General features: G+C 36.8%; 1 protein-coding gene across 4 annotated transcripts in view; it reads left to right on the top strand.

Moving 5' to 3' along the window:
- Positions 1-18,426, top strand: part of LOC117214754 (FH1/FH2 domain-containing protein 3) — a 241,713-nt gene that overhangs the window by 129,188 nt on the left and 94,099 nt on the right. Inside the window, exon 1 of one of the 4 annotated variants that reach the window (XM_033461061.1) lies at positions 12,098-12,358. The exons of the other annotated variants lie outside the window; for them this stretch is intronic. Within the exon in view, the coding sequence (XP_033316952.1) occupies positions 12,345-12,358 (14 nt within the window). The 5' untranslated portion in view covers positions 12,098-12,344. Of the gene's footprint in view, positions 1-12,097; positions 12,359-18,426 lie in introns of those variants that run through there. 4 annotated transcript variants of the gene reach the window in all.

Here is an 18,426-nt window from a genome sequence, read left to right as displayed (position 1 = left end):
CAATTCAACTCTAGCGTGAGTATAATTCAAATCAGTATCATCCTTTTAATTATATGTTCATATACATATGAATATCGGTACGCAGTGACCGTTTGAATTTTGCAATTACACTGTGTGTTATAATTTCAAGCGTTAACTTCATTAACCGAAATATTACCATATATTTCAAATGCAAACAGGTAGGCAGCACACAAATGAAAATTTTGGAACGGCGTACGATTTCAATCGTTTAGATCGTGTAACCGTTATTACCGTAAATATCCCGGCGGATGATAATTCGTGCAGAAATCAATTTTGCAAGAATTAAACGCATTTAATTTATTCACTGATACGTTAACTTGCCATGTTTTCAAGCTCGCTGATATTTTTAATTTATTTCTTTTTAAACATTTTCGAACGCAACGAATTCGATAGCGTAAGCTATAATTAAACGTAATTAAGTCGCGAAATACTCAATTAAACCATTGAAAAAGATAATCAAGGTGGATACTATCGGCATTCCTGCTTCTCGTAACATTCGAGAAAGAATCGTCGTTGTTCACGTGAAAGGAAGCAGACTGTCTTAACGCGTAAACCAAACACGTTTACGGGACAGTTAAGTTGTTTTGACTGGTGCTAAAACGATTTCGGTGTTCTTGCGGCGGAAAGACGTGACGGTGAAAGAGACCGGCGCCGATTAAGAGCAGGCTCGCAAGGTTAACCATTGAATTCGACGACTCGCGTCCAGGCTGGTTCACGCGAGAAAAACAAACGCGTCGCGAGAATCCCGTTTCCAACAGCGGATCTCGTGGAACGCGTTTTTAACGCGATTGAATTCCAGTTCGGCTTGTTGAGAAACGGGTTAAGGCCGCGACGTTTCGCGGTGATTGACATATTTTCCGCAATCAGTGCATGAATTTTCTGTTGAATCTTTTAGTGTATGAAAATGGATCGTTTATCGCGCGCATTGACAATTTCGATTAAGTGAAAAAATTCATTCGATCATTAACAAGCAACATGTACATAGTAAACTATTGTACTCGTGAAAGTACTTAAACATTTACCATGCATTTGTATGAATATATTATATCATGTATGTTATACATAGCTTACTGGAAATTCATCAATAGCGCTATGAGACACGATCATCGCGATTAAAATTTGAAATCACTTTGATAATGCATTAGGTTGTCCGAAAAGTTTCTTTCGTTTTGCGAGGAAATAATAGACGCACAACGTTTTTGTTTTATATTATTTTGTCGAATTACGCACGATCCATTTTGTTCTGTTGAGATAAACACCGCGACATTTCACAGACTTGGTTTCACGTTTGTACGAAGTTGCACTGTTGTAAAAAGCACGTTTGCGAAAGAAAGACACTTTTCGGACAACTTAATATGTAAAAGTTGCAAGTCACTAATCGCAAGTATATTTGACAGAGAATTAGTTGTCTTAAATATATAATTGGTAGACGTAACAGAATCGTACAAAATTCCTATAAATAATCAAATACTGGTTCGTTCCATAACTAGAAACTGCTATAAATATTAAATCGAAGAAAAGGGACGATTACAAGACATGAAAATATTCCAGGAAATCCGCCTTACATCTTTGATTTCAATTTCGCAAGGAAATGTCTACTTCTTTACGTCGACGACTATATCTTTTTCTTCACTAGCGAAAAGAAGGAAAAAATCAATTTGTCGTCGTTGTCGTTCACAATGCCAACGCAAATTCAACAGTCTGCCTCCGTCACCCTGTCGACACGTCTCGAGTCTACGTTCAACAAGTTGCTTTTCTACGACTTCTTGGTCCCCTCCTCGAAACGCCCTTTCTAATCGTGTCAGCAATTCAAACGTCGAATTTCTTTCGAGGACAAAGAAATTTTGTGGTGAATAGATACGAGTAGATCGCAAGGGGCAATGGCTCGCGTGATAACGGGCTTCGCTAATGGCGCTACATCCGGAACACGTGTTCCGTTCACCGAGCTCTCATCTCCTTTTTGATACCTTCCACGTGTTTAACTGTATGAATGCATTGAAACCGGAAGGAAGGACGAGCGAGGCGCGTGAGACATCGTCTCGTGGCCAGCTAAGAATAACTCGTAACGTATTGCGATCCAGACCTTGCAATATCGTGCGTGAGATTGAGATTTTCGTGTACGAAAAGACTTTAATACGGGAAGAAGCGTCTACTGATATGACAGAAATATTAAGCCGTAGTAAATAAACTTTTTACATTTATGTTATTTATTTATTATTTTTTCTTTTTTTCTAATATAAAGCAATAATATTATACGCACGTATCACGTAATAGATCATTGAGACCTGCTTTTCCAAAATCGTAACATCGAATATAATTAATATTATGTTCAATAACGAGATATTCTCACAGAACCGTCGGATACCGGCATATTTACTTCCGTTCTAAATTTACAAAGAGAAATTTCATTGAAATTAACAGCTACTTGGCAAATTCCAAACGATCCATTGATACATCGTGAATAGAGAATTATCTTTGAAACATCCTTGACCCAGACGTAACACGGCGAACAAGTATTACATACATTGTTCCTGAAAACGATAACTGTAAACCTACGGAGAGAATTGTGGGAAAGATCGCAGAGAATCAGCTTGAGAGCGAACTTGCTAATTGTGATCTTGTCTGCTTATAAGCAGATCCATTTTCATTCTGGTACGTTCAGAGTTTAAAAAATTCCCAATTTCTATTCTATCAGATTTCGTTTGTTAATGGAGGAATTTTACAGTTTTTATTATATTTTTTACGATTAATTTTATAACTATGATTTTATCCGACATATTAATTCTTATTGTGTTAAACGAATAAACGTTATGAAATTAATTATACGGAGAAAATTTTATGGTAATATTACGTTGAATGGAACAGGTCCATTCGTGATTTTAAAACTTTATACCAATTAAAATCCATCATTCCTTGCACCCTGTGCATTTTGTTCGCCAAATAAATCAAATTATTCGTAAAATATAAAATTCCACGCTATTTCGTAATCGATATTCAAACTTCCCGAAACTCAACCTTGTAAAAGGTTTTTTTTTCATAAAACGAGCAAATATTGCCTCGGTGCATCGATTTAATTTTCAGTTCCACCTCCGTATTTTCCTTTCTGTTGAAAACGAGTGTATTACCAGCCGCGAGTTTACATTTCGACGGCCAAGTCTTTCGAACATACCGCGCAAGTCAAAGAAAAATGTCGGCCAGCAAAAATGAAAAAGTAAAAGCAATACCGAGAAGTTTCTCGCGTTCCTCTAGCTTTCGAGATCAAAGATCTTGATCGTGCGACCTGTATTCGATTTTATTGGCGATCATGCACTCCATTAATTGTCCCTTTCGTCGAATCAGCAAAAGAAAATCTAACAAAGGATACGTTGATCTCTGATTAGAATTTTTGTCAGTTTTGTATCGAGAGAAAAGACGGACAATACAGAGGACTATAATTTATGGATCAGGTCAGGCCACGGATGTATCGATACCAAGGATTACAGCTGTCAAGTGATTAATTGTCGCTGTATTAGTTACCGCTAGTGCGTAACGGCGTCGATTAATTTCCGGTTCGACGCGTCTCCTCGACTGATGCCCTACCGAAAAACAAGCTTTGGTATATTGATAATGGCGTGCCTTCGAACAGTAATTATCGAAGCTACGCGAATAATCGCCTGGTCTTTGGACAATTTATTAACGACCACGACTCTGCGATTTTTCAACGGGAAATTTCAAGATACAACGTTATTTTATGCCGATAGTGATTTTCGAATATTGTTCGAACGAGCGTAATTTAGCGTCTTTTTATCTCGTTTTACGTTTTATTCGTTTTAGAAATGCAATGCAAAAATTAAGTGCGAATCCTAACGATAGGAAGATCAAAAATTTGATGAGTAAAAAATCGTTGAATTTTAGAATATCTAAAATAATTATTTTGCTTCGTGTTATTGGATTAGTAAGTTCTTAAAGAGGATTATTAACTTTCGAAACTCAAATATTTTCCTTTCCATTGTATGCAAACAATGAAAAGTATGAAGAAAGTTGCTTTTAATACGCTTCTTTTCGTTCACTTCACAAGCAAAATTAAATAGGTCGAAAGATGTTTTTATTGTAGCAGAAAAATTTGCAAACAGAAGAATAACTATTATAAATTGTATTGAACATTACTCTCGAATAATGTCCCAGAAATATCTTAATTTTTATCCGCTTCTTTTCTCCCGAAAACTCTTAAATTTACGATATTCTTCTTCGCTGTTGGAAATATAAACATCGACAGTTCTAAAAATTGTTCTTTCTTCGAAAATCCATTTAGTACGATCAAACAGATGCAATAGAATTATATAGTTCAATTAAAAAATTAGCGTGTTTCGATCATATTATAAACTCCGTTAAACGACAAACCTTAACAGCGCGACAATTTCTGGAGAATCACCTTCTAAAGTGTCTCGTTTATCTCAGACACCTCTGAAGAAAGGGATCTTTGAAAGATCGAATAGAACCGCGCGATTTGCTGGATTTTGTCCCGAGTGACTCGTTGAAAACGAAGCAGAATTGATTTTGGTTGGATTCGAGGAAACGCTGTTGTTTTCGATAAATAATGTCCTTGTAAGAGCACGCAGTAGCTTGCGTAATTTATTTAAATTGAGATTTCACTTTACACCAGCTTTCTAAAGGAGGTTCAGAGAAACAACTAAAACGTTCAATCAAGTACAAAAATTAAGACGGTAATTATTTCTCTGTTAATTTATTTCGTCGAGCGCTAACGACGTTATAGAAATTAGCCAAATATCATAAATAAAGATTTCATTAAATTCTCATCCTCTCGATCAAAATTATTAAAAAGTGTATTATAAATTTTAGTTTAAGTAGCGTGTGAATTAAAAGACGACAATATTTGCCAATATTAATATCTGAAAAATAAATCAGATGGAACAAAAAAATGATTGGTTTTTTCGTTCGAATTTTATTCGAACAATATCAAGCTAGAATTATCGATGGAATTTATTTGCACGTCCATCCAATTAGAATGATTTATTTGTCAACGCGATGTATTGTCACGGTAGAATGTTAAGAATAAGCTCTGTACTTTACAATAATTCACGCGTTACCGCGTGCTGCACGTTACGTGGGAACCTCTTTTCAGGAACACAAAAGAAGTTTGACACGAGCTCTAAAGTGTAATCGCCTTTTGTGAACGAAAGAACGGCGGGGCGTCGACGTTGAAGCGGTAAATTATCAAAAACAATGAAGGGAAAAGGCGCAGTCGACTCTGGGACTGCGTCCAAAATAAGATCAAAACGTAAAGTTTCCAGAGAAGAGCTGGAAAAAAACGACGAATTAAAAGAGTTAAGAAGTAAAAAATATCTAACAGAGCCCTGGCTAATAGTAGCTAACAAAATATCTCGTTGGAAATATTCATTTAACGTCTTAGAAAATTACTCACAGTAATCAACATCAATTTGACAAGAGACTTGATTAATTGTTTAGCATTTAACACTTTTTCCAGGTTCTAAATGAAATAATTCGAAGTTAACTTTTAGACAATTACATTTTATTATAGTATATGTACCATAGCTGAATATTTGTACAACATCCATTAAAAACGAACAATCGTCTTCAATTGCATAGGAAATTGCGTATACATGAATTGCATGATAAAACCGACAAATAAATTTTCGGTTATCCAAGAAAGAAACAAATCTCGCGCTCATCAAAGTGCAGCTAAATCTATTCAGAACTAATTATAATTATTTTCAGACAATCGTCGTGTCAATATCTCCGGGTCTGAAACAGAATTTCTCTGCTATATATCTGTTCGGTCATATAATTCACAAATCGCTAACTAATTGCACTGGATTTATCTCTAATTGAATCTGTGTTGCATCTACATTAGCGATCGAGTTGCGAGAATTTCAAAGCTTACTGTTTAGCAATGTTCGCGCCACTATAATCGTTATTTCAATCTTGCGCTTTGACTCCAAATTTCACGTAGCTGAATGTGATCTTTGCCACTGCTGTTTCTAAGCATAGATACGTTCTATTATCTCTAATGAAACTAATTGCAACATTCTTACTTTTAGATATTTTTTCTATGAACATATGCTTTACATCTGTAGAAATATATCTTAACATGCCGAATCTTACTGAAAAGTTAATTACTAATAGCAATTACTATTTGATAGTATTCGATGAAGACGCGATAGAGCGTCTAATCCTTTCTCGTTTTGATACGTCAGTCAGTTTCCTTATTTTTTTTTAACTACGTTCTGTGTCTTTGTACCCACTGACTCTTCGATTCGACTCAGAAACACTCACTACGATTTCATCTTAGACTAAATATTTATTGTCCATGGCAAAGCTGGGCATAACAAACGTTTCGGCTGCATTAAATGTCACAAGAAATCTCTATGAAACCTGTACTCTAAACTCTAAACGAATCACCCGTCTGCAACAGAAACTCTGAGATACGTATCGCGCCATTTTAGCTAACAACCGAAGATTAACGATTTGTTCTATCCAGAAACATCCGGCTGGCCACAGTGAATGGTCTGTGGCATTTGTCCTTTCGCCGAATCTAAAAATAACATAAAAGGAGATGCACGAGTACAAGTTATTCCATTCAAGTTTGATCTTATTTGAACGAAATATTTGGAAAAAAGGTAATTTGAAAATACGTTAAAATTGTTGGTGTAAGTGTGTTCTTCGAGATCGCAGGAAAATTAATGTGACTCGCAGCCAGGTGAATAAAGAGATAAACCTTGTGATTTATGGAGATGCCGTTTGGTGAGTTTGGGAACTGTAATTAGATTCGAGTGTCCCTTGGTTTTTGTCCTTGTTCCTTCTTCTTGACAAGTTTTCGAAATCGAGTAGACTATCTATTTATCTGGATATAATTTGTTAATGAAAACGATTATAACGAAAAATTGATAATTTCTTTAGAATTCAATACGTCGTCGATTAATTCTACGTCGAAACTATGCATCAATCTGATAAATTTACCTTCGTAGACTTTCCGAACAATTAAAAAATATTGATAACGCTGATTATGCAGTGTAATTTTAATTAAATTGAATTAATATAACAATTAAGCTAATACTGTTCGTTTTTTAGAAAACATTCTACCCTGGAATCTATTATCTATTTTTTAAAGGCTTGTATCTTCGAATTTATTACGTTATTTTCTTCTTCAACTATTTTATATTACGATGAATTTCTTCAGCCACTAATTGGCATAAGAGCGGAATAAAAATTAACAAAAATGAATTTATACAATTTTTCCTGGGTAGTTTTTCTTTGTAATTAATTTTGTGTGTTCTTCCGTTCTGCGGTAATATCTTGTTAAGTACAAAGTCATTTGGGATTCTCTACATTAAGATTATTAAGGAAATGAGACTATGTATCTGGAATGTAGAAAGAAAGCTTTTAACAGTGGAATTGCAATTCGCAAGTAAATTTGTAGTAAACGATATTACTGTATAACGTAATTTCCTCTTGAAATGTAGAATATGTTGAAGCATTATTACGCTGAGAGTAAAATGAATTAGTTCAGTGTGAATCCGTGAACAGGACGGAAAATATTTTTACGCGAAATTTAACTTTCTTTTAGATCTAACTAGATCCGTTGAATCGTCTGCTGACCATGTTCTCGTAAAATATTTTTCGACACGATTTTCAAGTGAATATTCTACTAAAGGAGGAAACGTTGAATCGCGGAAATTCGACGTCGCCAGAGATATAGAAGCAACACAGATTCACGGAATATTCACGGAAATAAAGTTTATTTATATCTTCACAAGATCTGAAATAGACTGTTGAGGTGCGATAGATTCTATTATTAATGCAGTTTGCTATAATCTGAATCAGCATAACTACATAAAGCCACGTATTTGTTGAATCTATTTCACCTAACTATGGAATTAAATATAGTTCGAAAAAATGATCGACATCGTTCTTTTACAAAGACCACTTGAATTATAAGTTGTAATACTTTCAGTACGTTTTTCCCATATTTTATTTCTGTTCAACATTTTCCAATTATAAAATGAAAGATACGTTTCGCGTGATACGAATTCCAGTTACGGTATCCACGGTGCAAAAACTAAGATAAATCCCTCTTTGAAGTAACACAATTAATTCTGTATAGTCAGTATATAAAGTCTTGCTGGTTGTACAGAGGTAAATGTATAACTTCGATTTTCGAACTACTTCCTAAATGCACGCATTTACGTGTTACAAATGAGCCAAGCTTGCAACAAAACACAGAAGGCGAATACGGCAGAACAACGACAAAATACTGGTTCTCCACCTCTAACATCTACTGTCACGTAGACGTCTTTTCTAAAGTAATTTCGCAATCGCATTATACGATAACGCGGTAACAATCATCTGACTGTGTTATACGAGTTACGACAATTATATGGAATGGCATTGCAGTTCCATATTCTTCAAAATAACTAATACGTAGCTGGATCACAGCTTACAATGAAGTAACATTGAAAGCGATGGCACGAAAGCGATAATGGTTTCATTTTCTAAGGTTTAGCTGCGACGAGGTGCGTAGGTATGAATAATACGGATGTAATTATCGGGCAGCCGTAAATTGAGGAAGCAGTAACAGTAAATGTTGCATATTACACGGTATCGTTGTTTGTCACGATCGATCGTCGTACATAATGATGTACTTTCATGGTAATTATTGACTACCCGTTGCCAGTTTGTAAGATTAGGCACGTTACTGATAATTGGTAGCGTTATACCTATAGAATTTCTCTTTCTTAAACAAAGGTTTAAAAATAAACGGCATTCTCTTAATGGTAGAGGATACGTTAGCGCCTTGCTGCGATAAACCTTTCTTCAAAGGCATTTGTAACAGTGTTAAGAATGATCCTGTTAAGACGCGGATGCTAATGAGTTTCCTTTGATTTTCTCGATTTGTAGAACGGCATTTAGGATCTAATATTCATACAGAGCTATAATATCGCTATACGATTTCGTTCCTTTACAGTGTGTAGAGTATTTTATGTTTTCTTTGCAATAGACGCTTCGTTTAAACGTCTTCAATTAAACTGCTTAATTTATAGTTGCGGAAATATGTTTGAGTTTATTAGTTTGTAACTGGAAATGGATTTTAGTTTTATAGACATTCCTTTGTATCTTTTTTTTTTGGAATTATTATTAAAGCGTGAAAGATGCTTACTATCTTTCTTTGTGTATTTATTTAACATTGTGTTTGCAAGATGACTTGAATTTTCTTTAGAAATATCACGACATTGTTTTAATTTATACTTTCGTACAACATTCGTACACTGTTATGGAATTTCGACCCTGAAGAGGATATTCAACAGTCTGTTTTGGCATTTTTCTCTTTGTTTCTTTTAATTATTGTTATTATCAGAATAAAGAGAATTCTTGCTTTTCATTAAATATTTCTTTGATATTTATGTCTGCAAAGTGGAATTTCCCTTCAGAGGCTTCGTGATATTCAATATCTCGGAAGTTTAAAAAGCTTGCGTCTTCGGACTTACATTACCCGACTCCTCGATCTTTCAATTACAGAGCAATTTTTCGAGAAAACACTCATCTCTTAAACGATCTGCCACGAAACGAGACTGAGCTAACAACTTACAAGAAGTTTCTTAGTTTATTAATCTTACGCGGAATTGTTTGCTTCGTCTGTTTGCAAGAAGAAGAACGCGTTGCAACAAACCAATTTTTACCAAAGTTCCCGAGTTTTCCGTTTCACGTCGCAATATCTTTATCGTTTTCAAACTCGATTCCAACAGTTTTATTTCTTATTAACCACGTCGAAGAGACATTAAGCGTAAAAGCAGCGTACTCTTGGGATTTTCTAATATTAGCCTTAAATTAATCGTCGCAAAAAATCTAACGAGCTTCATTAATATAATGAACATACTGCATTTCTAAAAAATATTTTTACGATAGATATTTTTTTTTTTAATTGATATTCATCGTCGACAGCGCTAATTACGAAAAACTTAGTTCATTTCCAAGACACGCAATTTATTTTTCATTAATTTTTAACGGCAGAATAATAGCAACATATCTTTCACTAATCTTGTTTCTTTAAAAGATCCAAATACTCCGTTAGAAATTAATTGCGCCATTCCAACCAAAGTATCGCTATTAAATAATATATGTTCTTGTGGTGCGTATATCTGTCATCAGCCACGCAAGATTAAATTGGTGCGTGTAACATAGATTACTGCAACTTACGCAACAGAAAATAGCTCGAGAAAATCAGTGGTTCGAATACATTTACACACATACGTTCACCCTTTCTTACCAAATAGGACACCAGATACATCCTTCTTTAACGAACCATAAAATTCTTAAACAAATCATTCTTGACTGAAGTGCAATCTTATTTTAAAACCTCTGTTCGTGAAAAATACTTGTTGAAATTGATACAGTTGCAAATCATAGAATTATATCACAAACTGATAATAATCGTAACAGATATCGATATTCAGCAAGCTAACGATTGCTGAATTCCATTCATCGTGTCGTAGACGAATAAATCTAATAGATATCGCATGCAAATGATCGCTGAATATATTGATAATAAAAGCTATCAAATAAAAATAAGAAATTTGCATATCTTTTAGAAATGGCTTATTAACGTTATAAAGTACAAAAATCACAATTGTTCACGCATTATTTATAACACTTACACGTGATAAAAATTTAGAACGAGGAAGATCATCGTTTTTAAACAGACGATCGATTTCACGGAAAACAATCTTTCATTACAGACTTCATAGTCAGAATTTTAGTAAACTGGGTCGGCGATCGAATCAATTTTTGATGACCATAAATTGCGACCGGTCGTCGCTTGTTCGTACATTTATATTCCTGCTTCAGTCAGGCCTGCATACGGTCGAGAAGCATGGACGATGTTTTATGCTCGATCAATGCCGGCCTGGTCTCGATTCGAAAAGCGAAATTGTTGGGGAGTTGGCGCCGAGAGATCGCTCGACCTCGACGTGCCCTAAGGGCCTTGCAGTGAAATTGCATGCGTAATTACTGGAGCGTGGACGATACCACAGACTGCGTTGCATATCCGTGTTAAGTAAATTAAACGCTGCCACACCGGCGTCGCGTTCGCGCGAATACGCACGTTTATATTATGTTCCCATATTCTCTGTACGCATGATACAGATGCTATAGATGCGATGCATTCATGGAGAAAGCTATATATGTAGATACGAAGGTGAGAAGTGAATAGTAAACGTGAGCGTGAAACGTTGCTTAGATTTAAACATCGATTAAGAAGGATTGAGAAGAATAACGTTCTCGAAGCAAAGACTCTGATCGTGATTCAACTTATTTAAATGCTAGAATAAGACATTCGGAAGAGATTCATCAATCGATCTCCGAGTTTATAAAAGTTTACAAAACCTCGATAATCTCGAGAACCGGACGACTGAAATTTCGAAAGCTTCAATTTCACATGTTGTTAGCTCCAAAAATTCGACGTTTTAAATTAAGATCTTAAGATTCTGTACTGTAAATGCTTTGCATATTTATATACATCCTGCGAGCTTTAGCATCTTTAAGTTTCCTAAAAATACATAAACAATCGTAGTCTAATTACAAGCTTCTCAATTTCCCGAATGCCGCCCATCGAGCGCAAACTCTCATCTCTGAAGCACACAAAGTGCACCTCGAGCGCCCTTACTCCATCGCCACGATATACCCACACACGATTCAACTGGTAGCGGTGTTCCGTGAATCGATTCATTAGTGCTTCGTTACGCCTCGACTTATTCATTCATCGTAGCACACCGTTATCCTGTTACGCAATCGCGTGTCCACTTACACTTTTGGCAAACTGGCATTCGTTCACCGACCAAGCCTCCTCCAGCTGGATTTTCCGCGAACGACCCACACGTGCATCAAACCGTAGTTGCATTCTCTTGTTCCTTCTCCTCGAGAATGCACGCGTGCACCGACGAACAGACGTCGTGTAGCGCGCGAGCAACGCGTGTAGTGTATATACGCGTACATTAGCGGCCAGTCAGCGTTTTGATCTCCCACCAGTTTCTATTGTGGCGAACGCGGGGACCAGGCCGGCAACAGACCATCTTGGTAGCAGCCAGTCGTTGCCTAGACCTCGAGGACGTCGCGAGTGTTCTCTCTCCTTCAGCGAGGACGTGATCGTGCTCTTGTGTTTTCTCTTCGCTTGTCCTTATTCTTATCTGTCCTTCGAACGGTGATGCTTTGGAAATCTGTGCATAGTGTACGCCGTGATTGAGTAACAGTGATCCAGCTGAGTGCACCGCTGCGTTTGGGTTAGTTGGAGGACATGAAACTGCAACCACGGGATGCCACCTTACTGGTAAATTATTCTGGATCGTTGTGCTGACATTGTTTGATCAGTTTGATGGATATATCGCCGGGTTAGGCGATAGGATGTTTCTGCTTGATTGGAAAGTTTGCCCGATGTCTCGAGTTCACGAGAGACTCGTGCTTCCAGGATGAATTAATAAGTAGTTACTGTGTTACTTTGTCGAGGGTTTAGTCTTTGTCGGATATGCCTTGATCTAACATTTGCGTTTATATCGTATGGTGAAAAAAAAGATAGGGTTTACACATTTTTTTGCAAAATTAACGTTCAGTTAATTGCAAAACTTAAACTGAGTTATTGTTTCTTTTCTTAATGAGAAGATCGAGTTAAGTGGTTCCGGAAAATGCTAGGTTCTCTGTAAGAATAAAGTTGTAAGGTACTGTTGAATTTTTTATACGGAATCACTTAGCTAGGATTATGTAATGAGAATTAATTCATGATACACTTTGCGGCATAGAATTATCTACTTGCGGTAATGAATATTCTAAAATATTAAGGAGAATTTTTTTACTTTTTATTGCTTTTATAACACTACATATATAAATTGTTCGACACCTACGTTCTGTAATTTTGTTCTTACGTTTCGAAGCATGCCCTTCATTCCGAATTACTCGTGTTGGCAACAGCGAATATTCTAGTAGTCTGATACCTACGTATATATGTATAAAACATTTCTTAAAATATTCAACTTTTGATCAGTCTAATAACTTCATATCCAGAGCAACAAGATAAATAAATTTACGTAGCCTGAACGACTAATTCGACTAAAGCGATTTAAAATCAGCATAGTACGCGGACTGGCTCAGCTAAATCGAATCACCGAAGTATACGTCTTATTTATTGTTGTATGGGAAAATTTCTCAGGACATAGTCACGCTATTTCAAGGGACACGAGTAATGTTAAAAATACATTTTTCTCGAGCTAATATCCTTACGAGATTCCAAGACCAACGATAAACAAGGCAAATATTTAGTTGATTCCATCTAGCTGGGCCACTCTGTATATTGACTTAAATCTACTATTAATCCATACTGTTCTAACTTCCACTTCCATAACAAAAACATCTCTATATCATAAACCATCACGAAGATCTACCGCTCCGTCGAGCTACTCCAAAATTCCATAACAAAAATATGATTCCGGCTGGTCGATACGCTAAAGATCGTCGAACGGAATTCCCACGGAGTCCGTGCGTGAAATATTTCCGGCTGCATCCACGGCAATTATTCGGAAAGCGCGCGGGGGCGAAACGGCTCGGCGGCGCGAAACGCGGCGCAGCCTCATCTGCCATGCAACAGGTGCAAGGGTGCATTTGAATAATTGGAACGAACGGGCGAATGGTCACGTCGGAGGGGCATCTCGGATGGGATCGATCGAGGTGCTTCAACGAATTCTTCGCGAATATCGAGATCAACGCTGTTCCATCATTTTAATCTCGTTTCGTTGGCTAGGGCTCCTCTTGCACAATTCAATTAATACACCGGTGCTCGCAACCTCACGATCACTTTAATTTTGTAATTTTTATACAGAGATATAGGATAGAACGCGAGAAGAAAGAAGTCTGCAAAATAGAATAGTTCAATTTATGAAAGTTATCGTTATAACATTATTTTGTTCTATACGGAATTCACTTTTTGTATAATAAAATATTCCATTACGCTGGTTCTATAATCATGAAACAATCGTAAACGCCAATTTTTTTTATATTATTTTTTTATTTAATAATTTATATATCCTTTTTGTATGGTACAACAATAATAAAAGTAACATCACAAGGTATAAAAGTTGAAGATTTTTCAGTGATGTTACAGTTATGAGGCGTAGTTTACCATTAGCGAAATTTGTCAAGTTGCTAGTTAGAAATTGTTAACACCAGTAGATCTTCTTATATAATCGAAAGAAGTCGGATAATAAAACTTTTACAAATTTCACAGTGTCCAATTATCCTACTTGACGTAAAATTACAAAATTATAAAAGACGTAAGATGATATAAATTGACAGTTATTTGATCATTCCATGCAGTATGGAATTCCAAAGTTGTAAAACAAAAATCTGTAGCTTACTATTTGTCGCTTATCGATTCAATAGTATTACCAGTTGATAAATGATTGGGTAAGGGAGCTTTAAGTTCGAAAAATTATCGCCAGTGAAATTATTTCTTGGAATTGTACTTTCCTTCTTTCGTCCGTGAAAAGTTTATTTAGAGGAATCGAGGCTACATTTTTCTTGCCAAGAAGCGGCGCAACTAGTTTCAACCGATTTGGAATTTGTTCCCTGGCCCGGTTTCCGTGACTTTCAGTCGATCGATCGAAACGTTCCTGAATGGAACGGATCGATCATTTTCCTGCGTTCGATATGATGGATATAATACGAGCAACCGACTGACAGTTTTGATTTAGAGAGTACTCTCTTTCTCTTTTTCTCTCTCTTGTGTCACGCTCTTTTTATCGGACTAGTCGGGGAAAGTCGATCGCTTTAGATAAAATCTTTGAATACCTTTTTATTTCCTTTTATTGGAATTGTTGTCAAGATATTTAGTAAATTTTACGTAAAGAATCTTGGTTCATTAAGGATCAAACATAGGAATAATGCGACAAAGTTGCGTATGCTACATGCAACGGTATCGAGGGATGTAAATGAAATAACTTATATATCATTTTGTCGAAGTATCAAAGAGATATTGCAATATTTTAGATAAAATATCTTTTAGGAATTAAAGATATTTAATTACGCGATATAATATAAGATACGAACCAAGATATACAAAATATTTTCTCGATCGAAGGAGAAGTACGTACGTATGTATTTAGTTTTTAAAAGTACATTATCTCTTTTTACAAGTACATCATTGCATAAATTTTAGATTTACATTTTCCCAATAATTTGACGATGCGAAAATATTCTTCAAAACACACCTTCATGATTTTGTAGATACTAAACAATAAAGCACCTATTCGACAATCTTCAAATATTTTCTCGAATATATTTTTCTGAACATTGTTCCCAAGCTTTCACCTCTTGCCAAACCCTATACACACCTATACATCGAAGCAACTTATATTCGAAAAAGGACCTCATATCGCACCATAAACAAGCTAAGAAGGCAACAAGATCGTTTCGAAAGGAAAGTTCCCATTGTGTCAACCCTCCGAGCCGAAACTTGACGATACTCGCAATCACGAAACGGTTCACGATTCGATGACACCCGGCCACGATTGTTCGTTCCTTGACTTTCACTCGCGTGTGTATCGTCGATCACGAACCGTGACTCGACTCTTCGAAAACTCGCCGAACAGTATTATTCGTTCCTCGTTTTTCATGAGATTCGCCGAAGTCGTACGAATGCCGGGTTTTCTGCAACGTCGTCGAAAACGGAACGGAAGCGTGCCGTCACGAGCACGCGTCGATCGATCATCGATCAGGTAGCCGCGCTATCCGTTGAATCCTGATGATCGAACGATGAATCGAATGAACTACCGGGTAGCATCGGATTTGTCCCAGGTAACAGTGACAATAATTACGCTGCGCTTGAAAAATCAATCGCGATGATGAGTTTCGCGACAGGTAATGAATATTGATGTCCGTTTCGTATCGATGCGGAAATGCATACATACTTTTTGCGATTCTAAGATTTGATTGCCGAAAGATCGTTGCTGGATAAAAGGAAGTTTCGCGCTGTCGAAGTGTAATGCGAGTTCTTTCAAATTGAAACTGTTTGGAAGGTAAAATTGTGAAATTTACGAAAGAAAAGTCTATACTTAATTCGTAATTTCTAACTAGTCGATTCATTAATACAATATTATTAGTTAGTAAGTGATTGTGCGAAAAAATCCAGGTCAGCTTTCTACTAATGAGAAAATGATAATAAAAAGTTGGCTCGGAAGAGTAAATTTAATTATCATGAAGCGAATCCTCGAAAGTTAATAATACGTGGCGAGACGACAGGGAATAGCGTCTGTGCAAGCATAAATCCACGGTAATCGCCATTTTCTAGCGTTCGATTCTTTTCAACGCGATCACGGGCCGATCGAGTGCAAAAGAAAACCCCAGCGTCGCCCGTTTCTACTTCGATCGTCCATTATTCGATTCCAATCCGCCGTGATTGTTGCTTTTGAACGAGCTGGAAATCTTTTCACGTATCACCGTCGCGTTTCGTTCGTCACCAACGACTTAAATTGACGTGAATTGTCATCGAGCCGGCGTTCGAATCGATACTCGTGGTACTCGGCTCTGGTCGTGTGCACGTGGCAATTAAATTTTAAAAGTTCCATCATATTTTTCAAACATTCTCTGTAAAATTCATCAGAAACTAGAAACACTTTTACTACTTGTGAAATAACGAGAATTCGATGACAGATTCGTCGAGTACTCTGCATTCGAGATTTAGGAGTTTCAGAATTTAAACGATGTAGGTAGGTAACGAAGTAAATTGTTCATCTTCTGAATGACCTAGTTTACCTACGAACGATTAATCTTCCTCGCTAATTAACAAAAAAAAAAACCATACAAATTCTGTACGAATGTCTCGGAATAACTCGTAAATCATTTTCTCCGAAATCATTCTTTCCTTCCTTCGACGAGAGCCACAAACCAAAGCCGCAAACATCTTCCTACATCGCACGACCGTCGTTACCTTAACTTTATCTTTCGCGATAAATATTTCCATCTGCAGATGATACGCTGAAAACTCGAATTATCGCCGTTGACGATCCCAGAATCCAGCTGGTGGTGTCGACCGGGAGGCGTCGACTAATTATAAACGAGGGAATTAAATCGACCGCGTAAAAACATGTCCTCGGTGCTCGGGGGCAGACGCGTGTGCGCCCGTTTTCCACGCACGTCCGCATTCTCCTCGTCCACGGTAGCGACCGAGCGTCGTCGATTTAAATACCGCCGTACCAATTAGAAGGATTAATTCCTAAGTGATTTATGGGCTGAAAAGGGGAAAGACAGAGGTGACCTTACGCGCGCGTTGCCTGGCCTAGGATTCTTGCGTAATCGTTCGTTCATCACCGGCGATTATTTATTCCCGCGCGTTAATCGACCGTGTCCTCTGTTCGTGCCGGTGAATTCCGGATATTCGAGGGATTTGAACCGACTGGTTCGTCCTAACGATAATTAATTCGTCGTTCGACGGTGTGTAAATCAGTGACTACGGCCTTGTTCGAAACCGACCGGTTCGTTCTGCACCAGGTTGTGCCAAGTAAAATTGTTTCTAGAGGCAGTTGAGGTAGTTTTTGATATTTAGCGTACTGAATATTTCTAAGTTGTCCGTAAGTAAGACAGTTGTTTAGGGATGAAAATAGCTGAAAACAGATGGAATTCATTGCCATGGGAGTTTTATAAACAGAAAAGAGAATATTCTCTGCCATTATAGTAGCATGATGGTAAATGCTCGCGAAAAATGGGAGGAAATATGTACTCTGACTGATTATTGGCATCTGCGTACAAATCTAGGGCTTCCGAACTAATATCGTATCGTCGAACGAAGTCGCTGACACTATGAAGGCCGATACTCGTGAGCAAAGAATGGAATGTGGAATCTTGTTTTCAAGCGCTAACTCTTGGCAGATCTTGTAAAACGCTTTATTTCAGTGCTTTGTTGTCTTACATAATTTGACGCGTAAAGGTGAAATGAGAGAAGCTACTCGAATAGTGATCGTTTCGTAATCGAAGTGAAGATCGTGGAAGTGATACGAGATAAATAATTCAAATTCATGGCTTATCTTTGAATTTATGAAGCGTTAGTTTACTCTATCTTGGTTTTCTGGTCTACGTGCTAGGCTTACTCAGAGTAGTTGGAGATTCTGAAGTAAAAATGTTAAAACTTATCTTGGAAATCAATCTAAAGGTGAGTTTGTTAAGATTTCAGCATACCTGATATATCTACTCTTAAAAAATATCTTGAATAATTTTTTAAATTAAAAAACTGCGTCCCTGAAAAGTTGAATATCTTTCCACTTTTAATATCGAAGGAATTTACATCATTTATCTCTCTCAATTTTTAACTTCAACGCTGAAGAAATTTGCATATTTTATTTTTCTTTATTTTACGTT

This window comes from Bombus bifarius, unplaced genomic scaffold, assembly GCF_011952205.1.
Source record: "Bombus bifarius isolate JDL3187 unplaced genomic scaffold, Bbif_JDL3187 scf7180000009243, whole genome shotgun sequence".
NCBI classification, from domain to species: domain Eukaryota; kingdom Metazoa; phylum Arthropoda; class Insecta; order Hymenoptera; family Apidae; genus Bombus; species Bombus bifarius.
The sequence above is the reverse complement of the archived record's forward strand: the minus strand, read 5'-3'. Positions and strand labels throughout refer to the sequence as shown.